This window comes from Aphanomyces astaci, assembly GCF_000520075.1.
Source record: "Aphanomyces astaci strain APO3 unplaced genomic scaffold supercont1.97, whole genome shotgun sequence".
NCBI classification, from domain to species: Eukaryota; Oomycota; class Saprolegniomycetes; order Saprolegniales; family Verrucalvaceae; genus Aphanomyces; species Aphanomyces astaci.
Genome location: NW_009798360.1, coordinates 43,242 through 55,087, shown reverse-complemented (window position 1 = coordinate 55,087; position 11,846 = coordinate 43,242). Strand labels below are relative to the sequence as shown.

The 11,846-nt window shown below is 50.9% G+C and overlaps 8 protein-coding genes across 8 annotated transcripts; 1 reads left to right on the top strand and 7 right to left on the bottom strand.

The window, feature by feature from the left end:
• Positions 1–424: 424 nt before the first annotated feature.
• On the top strand, positions 425–1,048 carry H257_17057 (hypothetical protein; the record flags this gene model as incomplete). Its single annotated transcript, XM_009845698.1, has 1 exon — positions 425–1,048. One exon carries the CDS (start codon positions 425–427, stop codon positions 1,046–1,048), a length of 624 nt encoding a protein of 207 aa, XP_009844000.1.
• Positions 1,049–2,762: 1,714 nt separating this feature from the next.
• On the bottom strand, positions 2,763–3,360 carry H257_17056 (hypothetical protein; the record flags this gene model as incomplete). Its single annotated transcript, XM_009845697.1, has 2 exons — positions 2,763–2,908; positions 2,946–3,360. 2 exons carry the CDS (start codon positions 3,358–3,360, stop codon positions 2,763–2,765), a joined length of 561 nt encoding a protein of 186 aa, XP_009843999.1.
• Positions 3,361–3,435: 75 nt separating this feature from the next.
• H257_17055 (hypothetical protein) lies at positions 3,436–3,657 on the bottom strand (the record flags this gene model as incomplete). The annotated part of the gene is made up of 1 exon (XM_009845696.1): positions 3,436–3,657. The coding sequence occupies one exon, from the start codon at positions 3,655–3,657 to the stop codon at positions 3,436–3,438; it is 222 nt and encodes a 73-aa protein (XP_009843998.1).
• A 19-nt stretch (positions 3,658–3,676) lies between these two features.
• H257_17054 (hypothetical protein) lies at positions 3,677–4,162 on the bottom strand (the record flags this gene model as incomplete). The annotated part of the gene is made up of 1 exon (XM_009845695.1): positions 3,677–4,162. One exon carries the CDS (start codon positions 4,160–4,162, stop codon positions 3,677–3,679), a length of 486 nt encoding a protein of 161 aa, XP_009843997.1.
• A 1,168-nt stretch (positions 4,163–5,330) lies between these two features.
• H257_17053 (hypothetical protein) lies at positions 5,331–6,389 on the bottom strand (the record flags this gene model as incomplete). The annotated part of the gene is made up of 2 exons (XM_009845694.1): positions 5,331–5,566; positions 6,323–6,389. 2 exons carry the CDS (start codon positions 6,387–6,389, stop codon positions 5,331–5,333), a joined length of 303 nt encoding a protein of 100 aa, XP_009843996.1.
• Positions 6,390–6,409: 20 nt separating this feature from the next.
• Positions 6,410–6,622, bottom strand: H257_17052 (hypothetical protein; the record flags this gene model as incomplete). Its single annotated transcript, XM_009845693.1, has 1 exon — positions 6,410–6,622. The coding sequence occupies one exon, from the start codon at positions 6,620–6,622 to the stop codon at positions 6,410–6,412; it is 213 nt and encodes a 70-aa protein (XP_009843995.1).
• Positions 6,623–6,852: 230 nt separating this feature from the next.
• Positions 6,853–8,016, bottom strand: H257_17051 (hypothetical protein; the record flags this gene model as incomplete). The annotated part of the gene is made up of 3 exons (XM_009845692.1): positions 6,853–7,369; positions 7,414–7,692; positions 7,742–8,016. The coding sequence occupies 3 exons, from the start codon at positions 8,014–8,016 to the stop codon at positions 6,853–6,855; spliced, it is 1,071 nt and encodes a 356-aa protein (XP_009843994.1).
• A 2,143-nt stretch (positions 8,017–10,159) lies between these two features.
• H257_17050 (hypothetical protein) lies at positions 10,160–10,821 on the bottom strand (the record flags this gene model as incomplete). Its single annotated transcript, XM_009845691.1, has 2 exons — positions 10,160–10,746; positions 10,800–10,821. 2 exons carry the CDS (start codon positions 10,819–10,821, stop codon positions 10,160–10,162), a joined length of 609 nt encoding a protein of 202 aa, XP_009843993.1.
• Positions 10,822–11,846: the final 1,025 nt, after the last annotated feature.

Here is an 11,846-nt window from a genome sequence, read left to right as displayed (position 1 = left end):
CTTTATACAATGATGCCTTGTAGAATCGAATAATCTATTGCAGAATCTGAATATAAATATTTGGAGGTCACTGCCATTTTGAATAATGTGACATGTGATATGGCTTCGCAACTGACATGTCAACTAAAGTAGATGCCTCAGAAACTAGAAAGCACTCGTCCAGAATTTGTACTCAAATGCTTCGAAAGTGGGTATATGTTTTTATTTCAGTATTCTGATTGGCTGCTTTGTGTTGGTCATATGTTGACCAGTGTATCATAAATTACTACTATAAATAAATACTCCGGAGTACTTCGAAGTAATACTCTACAGTACTCAGTACCTGGTAGTAATATTCACACAAAAATTGCTATGGCACCACTCAATGACCAATGCTTCAGTGGAAACCGAATATGGAAAGTGCCCCCAACAGTCATTTCAAACAATGTTCACCGTGTTCTGCGTCGTCGAGGGCAATGGGCGTCCTTTCCCTGTGGACATTGCTGGAACCGTGGGGCATCTCAAGGAAGGGATCAAGAAAGCCAAGATGTACCAGTTTCCATCGGACCAACTGGATCTGTACCGTGTGGAAGGGCTGGTGCAAGCCCAGGATGGTCAGTTTTTGCTCAACGGGAACCCCATTGACTTGACACGAGCGTCCTTGGATTCCCTTGGCGACCACAAGGCCAATATGCCTGCTGCGTCACTCATCGCGGAATGTTTCGACACAACGAACGCCCCCCTTGCTCGAAAAATCCACGTGGTGGTCGCTCGGTTGGACGATTTGCCCAATACAAGCTATAAACGCTGGACGAAACTCGACGCTGTGATGGATCAATACAAGTCGTGGCATGGTGGTGTGTATGGGGCCCCGCTGGCAGACGTGTCGTGGTCCGATGTCGGTTGGGTATTTGACAAGTACACGATCCACCAAGAGTTGCCCCGAGAAGTCATTGCACCAGATCATATGGGTGCAATATACGCGTGCCTCAAGCTTGGCACGAAAGCCCTTGGTGGCGTCGTTGGAAGCAACGAATCGACGCGCCTGTTCTTCATCACTTCGATCTGAGGTCGTATGAGGAGGTAGGTACTCAAGTCGCTTGCAGGACTCCATCACCGTAAACGCTTCCTCATGATAGGTCACCGTTCGATCGCGCCATGGAATGCTCCACTCAGAAACACCAACGGCTCGTGCTGCTGGTCGATCGCCGCGAAAGCAAGGTCCTCGACTGGTACTTGAGTCGCGATCGCCCCCAATATCCTTCGCTTGCGTCCGAGGCAAACCATGCTGTCCGAGTTTGGGTGGGCCAAAGGCACCATACGTTTGAATCTCGACTTGATACGGTCGAAACACGCCTGATGGTCGTCGCATCAACCGACGGAACTCAACGCCAAACGGGTCGACGCGGTCTTCTTAGGAGAGTCGGCCGCCTTGGCTGAGATGTCCATATGTTTCGTCAACGGGGCCACCAGCTCCCTATACCGAGGGATGTTCGCACGCATCCAGTTCGTAGCACACAGGAACTGTTGGAGGTCCGCAGCCGTCTGTGGCGGCTCCAAATCGCAAAGGCCTTGCACTCGGCTCGGAGCATGCGCCACGTCGTCCGCGGGGATCTCCTTTCCGCACCATACGGTCTTCGTCGTGAAGGACGTACACTTGCCCGGATGCAACTTGAAACCGTACGCCTGGGGTACGGTCAGTACTTGACGGAGCAAACGTAGCAAGTCGTCCGTGTTCTCGGTGTATCCCAGCAGGTTGTCGAGCAGACCGTGCATGAGCATGTCTCCGAACAGCTCGTCCACAACGCCTTGACAGTACGCCACCACATCCAACTGTCCCATCAGCACCCGCGTTGGAGTGACAACCCCGATCGGCGTCATGAAAGCGTAGTACTCCTGGGAGTCATGGTGTAAGGGCAGTTGCCAATAACCCTTCATCCAGTCCAGAGTGAAGTACACCGTAGAGCCTTGCAGTACGGACATCGCAACTTCTAAGTTGGGCATCGGCCATGGCATTGGCTCCGTACACGCGTTGATCAGTCTTGAGTCAATCGTCATCCGTAGGTCGCCCGGGTCTTTCTTCGGGACGTTACAGGGCGCGGCGGCCCAACGTGACCGAGTGTTACGGTACACCAAACCGGCTTCTTCAAGCTCACGTATGTGCTTCTCCAAGTACACCACATGGGTTGGTGGGTAACACCGAAGTCCTGACTTCACTCGAACGGATCCGGGCTTCAGATGCACCTCAACGGCTCCACCTTGACCGGAGGGTCCCGACCGAACTTCAAACGGAATACGTCCTTGAATTCCACCAGTACGTCTTGTAAACGTCGTACGGACTCTTCATCCATGCCTTGGGAAGCGGCGTCGGCAACTCTGCTCATCAGAACCGTACGGACTGGATCGTCATCGACTTGCCCGTCGGTGGGGTATGGGTCCGTACCCCAGTCTGGAGTAGCGCAGCACACCCCGTCGTCGTCGTCGATGTCGTTCACCAACGTCTCTTCCACACAGAGGGCTCGATGCATCGCCTCACCGGGCGTCGCGATCGATTGGTCGGCAAAGTCCCATTCCGCTTGCTGACGGCGCGCGTTCTCGAGCAACGTCTTGTCGCTGTAACCCAGCTTTTGCATGACCGACAGGCCTAAGGGCAGTTCCACGCCCGCCACAGCTTCGTCGACACATACGCGCAGCCCGCGCAGCATCAAGGGTCCACATCCGGTCTTGAACTCCAAACTTCCGAAACGGACTTGCTTGGTCACGACGACTGGTCGACTGCCCGCTCAGTACGGCCGTAGGGAAAACGGTCCCATGATCGTGATCTCTGGCGCAGCACCCTCTGCCAGTAAGGCCGACACGAGGCCACCAGATGCCACCGACAAGTCAGCTCCGGAGTCGAGCAACGAAGCCTTTACGGTCAACACACCTTCTACCCTAGCAACCAATTCGGCACGTTCCGTATGTACGGGGTCCGTTTCCACGTCCACCGTCCCTTCGTCCACGATCACCGTCGCTCCGTCCACGGCCGAGGACTCGTCCGTGTGGCTTGGGGGGCTTCACTGCTTCCTCCTCAGTGATACCCGGGCACTCCCGTACGCGATGGTTCGTAGACTTGCACTTCAGAGAGCTGTTCGCTGACGTCAGCCCAAGTGGTGCCTGGGGCGTCGTCGCTGTCGCTGGTGCTCGCGGTGTCGACTGAGTTGGAGCCGTACGGAGTCCGTGCGTACCTCCTTGGTTCGTCTTGGGCGGATCGGGCTTCGCAGCTGGCTTCGTATCTTCTTTGTAACCGACGAACCGTTCGTGCCCGATCGCGTACTCCCGCAACCACCGTATGAAACGGTATACGTCCTTCTTCAACGACTTTTTGCGTGTCAACGCCATCTGCTCAGTCACGGCACGATGGAGCGACGTTGGTTTGACTGAGTCAGTAATGATCTTGACGATCGCTGGTCTTTCTTAATTGATCACCCATTCCTGACGGTCGCGAGGGATGGCGGCTGCCTGTCCGTCCAACATCTTCCCAATACGTGAGTCGGCATCTTGTACGGACATGTCAAACACGACAGCCGCCTTGATCAGTTTCTTGAGCGAGTCCAGCGCCCGTATGTCGACGTCATAACCTTGCCGGAACCACGCAACCCATTCGGCTTCCGTCACTTCGTACGGGTTCTTACCCATATCCCACTCAGCCGATACGTTACTTGCTAGCTGGATCGATGCATGCGTTCACCGGCATGACGAACTGTTGAGTCCCATTAACGGTAAGGGCCGTTGTCTGGCTGATGTACAAGTTGTACGTGGCCATAAACGTACGGCGTTCCTCCTTGGTCGATCCCTTGAACGTCGGATTTTTCGGGAGGACCGGAGCGTTGTGTAGGTACACGTCCGTATGGCTCATGTCCACGTCTTCCTTTTCCGCGACCGGGGCATCCGTAGGCTCCGTGCTGTCAGGCGCTGGACCGGTCGGCCGTCTGTAAGTCCATGACTCGTCCACTGCCACCGGCTGCCGGCGTCCTTGGGGAGATCGAAACAGTCGCCGCACCGTTTCTTGGCTCCGCGGCCTTCCGCGGTCTTGGAAACGGTCTTGGAATGCAGATCCGGCTGTCGGACTTGCGGAGCGATCCGAAGGGGATCGAGTTTCGCGTTCTTCATCATGGTCGCTGCCAGGGAGCTCCACGTTCATGGCAGGGTCGTTCCCACTCGAGGGGACTACCATGCGTTCAGATGCTAGCGTGTCTAAAGACAGCTATAGAATTCTTTGTTGTCTTACGCCGATGTTCACAACCGATGGCTACCGTGTTCACAACGGTGACCTCAATGACAAATTCAAAAGTGAATTTCATTATCAAGCATGTCTAAGTTCTTTCTCACAACCAATCATCTGCTATAGTCTACCTCAGCCACTGAATAACTTGGTTGCGCAACCATCATGCACATCCGGGCACGGATGTTGGTCATCGGCTACACATACTCACGCACGTGTAGTCGACACGAGGCTGACGCCGAGAACAGACTGCGAACATCGACAACAACATCTTGATCGCCTGAAATCTCTAACCTACGCCGAGAGACTGCGACGAGTTACTTTTGATGCGATTTGACTTGATTAAAGTATGTGCGGACAGACAACATCGACAACGACTTGATCGCACAAAATCTCCACCCCAACGCAGAGGAGACTGCGAACATGTGGATTATAGAGGGACCAAAAATATAGAGGTGTGGTGGAAATGCTATACATAACTTCGGAGGGCGGGAACAGGACACAAGCACATCACTATGAAGGATTAAGGGTCCTTGATTCCTTCAAATCATGGTGAACCATTATAAACCTTTGTATATAGTCCGCACCACAACAGTAGTACTGAAGTAAGACTTGAGAAAATACGAAAGTGTACTTCGAAGTAATCAATTTCGATTACTTTACTACCTCTGTCCGAAAGTAGTTGCAACATTTGAGATTGTTGACAGTGGTCGAGACTATCGACGGTCCTTTCTATTTTATTAAAAACATTAACCCGGACGTGTGGACCGGCCTGTGATTCGCAGGTTGGTGGCTAAGCCAATGAAACACACGAATAGTACGATATAGCCAGTATATTTTGGTCAATGAAACTTCCTTATTCTGAACATCAAGCTGTAATTTAAAAAAGATATCACCCATTGTCGTGCGATTCGCAGTGTAGTAACAATAAATTCCAGCCAATAGTTATTAGGCTCATCGCAAAGTATTGTACTCACTTCAACTTTTGCGTGAGAATTGCCGTGGGAACCGACGGAAAAGACAACACGTCACATCACGAGGTAATCTTATGTCATGTATGAATACGTGAACTTATCATACTCATGATCTAGTTTCCTCCTTCGAGCGGCGCAACGACAAGATCGTCGTCGCCAGCAGCGACAACGTCAACTTGGAGTGGCGGCGCAACAACTTGCGCGACTTCCTCCGGCGCAGGGACGGCATCCACTTCGGCTGTTTGCGACGGCGCGGGCACGGCACCGGCTTCGGATGACGCCGCAGATGTCGCGGGCACGGCGGGTGCGCATTTTTTTCGAGCAAACGATGGAGCATTTCCGAGCACGCCTTAGAATGGATCGATTTCGAGCAAAATAGTCCAGAGAGACACTTTCCGAGCGCACTTAATAGGCACAATAACATGTGTTAGTCATTGGTGAATTTTCGAGCAAATAAAATCATATGGTTACTAAAATGCCAATGCTGAGTACAGAGGCGCCTCTAATGATAGTTACGTCGAAGTACAACTCTAGTACTATTAATACTATTAAAATAGTATGATATTATTCGGGGGAATATACCCAATCATCGAATTTATCCCTCTGCCGCATCCCAAACAATAATTGTTGACGTCATCATGGTCATCAGCCACCCAGCATGCTTTCACCAGAACCGCACCCTTTCCCCACCGGAGACTACGTCTCCACCCCGGATAACGTAAGTGTAATGCTATGCCCGGGGTTTGCGCATTAACAATCGTTTGCGATAGCAAACGATTGCCAATTTGCAAACCCCTTGTGAGCTGTGTGTTTGTTGTGCATGCAATTGCACCATTGTCCCAGTTTATCCACTTGGGAATATCTTAACTTCACTATCAGCCCGGTTTGTCACACTGTAAGTCGTAACAGAAAACTGAACTATGTCACATTAGGTAATATCCGTAATGCTCTAAAACAATCCACTCCATCACAACAGCTATAGTCCCTACTAAGTACGCTCGAAAAGACTCCAACAGTCTAAGTACGCTCTAAAATGCTCCATCCCAAAGCCTCGCTCGGAAATAATCCATCTTGCTCGAAAAAAATCTTTTCCCGGGCACGGCACCGGCTTCGGGTGACGCCGCAGATGTCGCATCTTCAAGTACGATGGCATCATGCACAATGATAGGCATGTTCCATCCTCCGTTGCGGGTTAGTGGTGGTGGTGGACCCCATCCGGCGTTTCGAGTTTGCACTTGGCTGCGGTCATTTGTATTGGCAGGCGAGTGTGGGCGACGGCCGCGGTCATTTTGACGCGAAGGAGACCGGGGACGGCCGCCGCTTCGACCACCGCCTCCACGTCCAGAGAACGAGTAGTCCGCGTTGCGGCGGTCGTGGTAATACGGTCGGTCATTACGGCGGTCATCGTAGTAGGGTTATTCTTTTTGTTGAATTTTCAGGTTAGGTTAATACATCTATTGACTTGTACCAATGAACAATTCAACTGCTCCAGTAGCTCAGTGGTATGTCGTTGTGCTTAGAAGCGAAAAGTCTAGGGTTCAATCCCACTTGTGTAACTTTGCAGTTATGTTTTTTAATTGTTCAACTTTATGATCCGATCGTGCGATTTTCATGTATGATCGGCGGCTTATAGCTCTAAAGAAAAATGAGAGTTTTCTTCGCGCTGCTCGCCTTGTGTTCCATCACACTATGCTTCTTCAATCTGTACAGTTCGCTGCCTCGATCCATCTTGCCGTCCTTCTTGAAAAGGCCCTTCGGATGATAGAAAGAGTGAAATTTGTCCCAGCAGGACCACGCGGCATGAGGGCAGACGTGCGCTGGGACTTGCTGGTCGCTTGGCACGTAGGCCTTTGTACATAAGTACACTTTGTGCACGTCGCACCACTGCGTCTTGATGAGTTCTTTGTTCCGCTCGAAGTAGCAAACGACACAGTAACGGCGCATACGCTGGTCGTACGACACTTCCGCTTGCTTGTCCGTCGCCCGACAAGTGAATGAGGGCGTTGGCGGCTGCCGAAGAGAAGCGTCGCGCTTCAGAGCAGCGGCTTTGCCTTCGGCTGCCGCCTTGTCGGCCGCCGCCTTTTTAAGAACCTTCGCAGACTGAGTCATTGGTACGTTGGCGTACTCCATTGGTACTTGGGTCTCCGAAAACCTACAAGTGTGTGAGGAAGCAACGTAGCATAGAGGGTAAGTTACAATGTCCAATCCGTTTCAAACAGCATTTGGTTCGCGAGCTTTGTTTGGAAATGCATGTGCGAGTCGCGTCGATTCACTGGTTCGCAGAGCGTGTAGAGCACGTACAAGTTGGTGATAGCAATGTCGACGAGTGCAAACCCGAGCTTCTTGTACCAGTGCTTGAAACTTGCACCCGACGCGATCGAGAACCGTTCGCGGAGTTGATCGTGGCGGTCCACACCTTGCATGTACTTGTTGTACAGGCCGACGAGTGACAGGCATTCTTGTTGGCGAGTTTCACTAAGGGTTGGTTAAAGTTAGCATGAGATACCATAATGTAGCCACGTACCTTCCAATTCGGCGATGGACATACGACTTCGTAGTTGCATCCGCAGTAGATAGCATGTTCACGACTGTACCATCGAGCCAGGAAACGGCAATGATGCCAAGAGATGTAGCGACGGACACTAGACTTGAACCGCGCATGACGGACTTGATCTGCTTCTTGTCGAACATGCCGAACCGTGGGTTGTGCGCTCTGTTGCTTCGAACCATTCCTCGGCAATACATGCCCATCTTGAGCAGCGTCAAACACAACTCCACCGACGAGTACCAGTTGTCCATGTTGATCACTCGATGTGAGCATACAACGAATGCATAAGACTACATGCATAACATAATAACAACTGTACCTTCCCATTAGGCCCCAAAATCAGTCATTCGTGTCTTGAGCAAAAACTGTGCTATTCACAATATCGAGGTACTTCTATCCGAAATAGTGTTCATGATAATTAGATAGTGTCCGACGTGGAAATATCCGGATATTTGGTTTCAGACCGCCGACTTTCCAAATTACTGCCAAACCTATTCAGAAAGCGCCATGCTGATCAAAAGATGTACATTATTCGAAATAACTGGACTTCTTACGACTTTTGAGCATCTCCAAGAGTACTTAATTCCCATTGGCTGCCGACTAAATATATTGACACGCCGGAGTCAAAGGACACAACTGCAGGCACAAAGGCCTCTAAAAAGTACAAACATAGCAAAGTACTACATAGTAGAAGCTATGCATCAGTGGTAATTAAGGTCACCGTAACGATCGGTCGCCTCCAAACCAATCGTTCTTGACGAGTGGAGTTTTACTACCATTCAGTTCAAAGTCATTGAAAAACTTGGACAGCGTTTGACAGGCTAAATCCTTCAAACATTACTTGAAATTGCCACCTAACATATCTGAAGGTGATACCCTACACGATGCATCGCTAATGTGTCCTAAGATTTCGAGTAATTGCAAAAGTGCAGACCGGGGTTTCGGGGTTTCGGGGTTTCGGAGTTTCGGGGTAGGAAGAAGCTAGTGCTAAATTACTCAATTACTCGATAAATGACAACATGCTGCTACATTTTGGAAATCTGGCGGTCTTTTGGAAATGATTGGATATTTAATTTGTTCAGTGGCTATTGTAATGGCCATCCGTCACTGACAAGAATATGACTGATTTCGTTTGATCCCTAGATTTATCCTGACTCGTCCTTAATCTCACGATACATCATGCAAACTGGTTTTACAGCCCATTGTTTCGTGATGTCGATGACGTGTTGTCGCAATGCGCTTGGCTTGACTTCATCCCGCGGGTGTTCCGCGCCATCGTCTGGGTCAACCTTGCTGTCATCGCCGCCGCCGTCGTCGTCGTCGTCTGCCTCTTCGAAGTTGCGGGCAGCCTTGGAGTGGATCTTGAATGCAAAGACATACCACGTAGTTGCACACGCCGCCGTGTAAATGCGGAAGTGGTACTTGCCCAAAGGTTTCTTGGGATTGTAGACGATAAGCGCACGCGCATAACTTGAACGACACGGAATGCATGCTTCGTCCACGTTGATCACGCGGCCGGCCACGACGAAGTTCTTGAACGATGCCTTCAACAGGTTGTTGAGCGGCCTAATGCGCCAAAGTGGGTCTGCGGGCTCGACCACGTCGTTGAATGCGATGCACGCCCGCAATTGCTTGAATCGGTCGATCGGCATGACGCGCCCGAAGTTCTCCGTCGGCGACATGAGGAACGACATACTCGGCTTTGACCAATACATACTGTACTCACCACCTTGCACGACACTCATCATGATAAGCAGGCCCACAAACTTCATGACTTCCACCAGCTCGATGCTTTTCTTGAACTCGCGCCCACCTACGTAGCCCTTCGGATGCGCTGCTTGCAGCGCCACGGCCTTGGCGTTCGTTCGCAACGTCACGGTCTTCCAAAATTCCAGCGGCATGAACGCCAGGAAACCTTTGACGGGGTCTTTGGATAGATGCTTGAACTCTTCCGAAATGCGCAACTCGTTCACGGGCGTGTCGTCCTTGTTGTCTTCGTGTTCATAGAGGTCTGTGGGCCCGGCGTAATGTCCTCCGCACGTCCATTCCACGTCTTCGAGTCCTTCAATGTCTTCTGTCGCGTCGTAGTGCCCGTGCTTCTTCCAACCACGGTCCACGTACTCGGACCACTCGTCCCCGCTGCCGTCGTCGTCTTGCGGCGCCAAACTGTCGTCGTTGGTTTCTTCGTCGCTCTTGGTCTCTTCGTCGAATGAACTGTTCGCAAGGAACTTCTTGTCCCACTTGGTCAGATCGTGCGACTCGTCCTCGGGCTTGAACAAGGAGATTTGCAGGTAACTTCGTCCCGCGTTCATACGTTGGTTCGCCTTCAAAGTCGCAAACTGTTCCACACCTAGAATGCATAAGAAAGATACATGTACACGCACGCAACACACCTTAGTAAAACAGGCGCGCAGTAATCCACGGCTCGTCGCGCTGAAACCGTGTGTGATTCCAAGTGATCTTGTACAATGCCACCATCGCCTTGACCTCGGCTTTCGTGTTCTTGCCCGGCGAGTCGATGTCGGGATCGTTCTCGCTATCAACAACGTAGCGCACATCGGTGACCACACCACTTAGCATGAAGTCTTGGCAATCCGCGTAGCATGCGAGCAGCTTCTTGTCGTTCTTGTGGATTTGCATCTCTCGTAGCGGCCTGAACGACACGTTCCGAAACATTGTCTCGGATCGAATGGACTTGTGGTCGGGTGTAAACTCGGATACCCCGACTGGGATCGGCGTGACGTCCGCCTCTGACGGCGTTGACGGCATGTTGGCACTTGACGACGACTTCGGTGGCCGCCCACGCTTCTTCGGTGTAGACTCGCCTTGCACATCTTGCACCTTCGCCTTGTTCTTCGCTCCCTTCGGACGTCCTCGCTTCCTCGCAGGTGGCGGCACGTCTTGCGCTGTTGATGGCACCGCATGCACAGCACACAGTTCTTGACCTTCTTCCGCTTCGGGCCACCCGTTCCTCGCGGCTTCTTCCACGATGCACACATTTTGCACTGTCGGAGGGTTGGGCCGTCGTCGGCACCGCACATTGAACACGTTTCCATGACACCGCAAAGTGCAAAATGGCCACCATTAAAAGTTCCCGACCAATAGGGTGCCGTACAGAGTAAAAAGGGGAGGGTTGTGACTCGACCCTAACTAGGCTTCCTGGTGTCGATGTCAAGGACCTGGGACTGAACCAGCGATCATCGGTGAGTTCTTGTCCTACTTAGATCAGGTGTAAAGTGATCTATAAGTAGACGCGCTCCCAACTGAGCCAAAAGAACTGGTCAATCTGGACATGAGATTGTAAGTTTACTACGAGAATGAGTACTCTCGACTGTAGTGTAAACTTTTTAAATACAGATTCGTTTTACTTGGTTTTTGTATTGCATTGAATTTTTGCCTGCACTTAATCTCGAGGTACCAAAGGCAAAAATACGATTAAATACATGCGAAGGAGTATTCATAACGGCACCTATGTGTGCAGTGGGCTTTGCCATTCAAATTGATCCTACCTGTCTTTGCTGAATGTAGCCTGTGCTTCAGAACTGTCACGAAGCAAGAAACAGGAGGTAGGCGAGGGTGATAGGCGTGTAGCAACTTTGCGCAGTGTCCAAGACAAACCAAGTGTGCGGGACAGGGGAGAACCAAAAGTGACATTCAGTCGTTTACAAACTATCTAGCTTCGTTCCTATTGGCTAGAACTCAGCCAAAGGGAAACACTGACTTGTGAGAATCAGCGCTCTTTTCCTTGTGCTAGAGCCGTGATTGGGTGAGCAATCACTAGGGTAGGGTTGCGACGTGAAGAATATGCAGAACATGCAGGGGCGTAGATGATAAGTCGTAGTAAAAGAAATGGAAGGAGTAAGGTAGGCGAAGAGGAGAGAAAAAGAAAAAAAATAGATGGTAGGCGTAGAAGAAGAGATAAAAAGAATATTGGGGGTGTAGGCGATGATAGGCGCTGACGAAGAGAAGAAAAAAGTAGAACAAAAAAATATTTGGGAGTGTAGGCGACGATAGGCGCTGACGAAGAGAAGAAAATAAAGTGAGATCTGATAGGCGGGAAGGCGTAGAGTAGAGTTGTGAA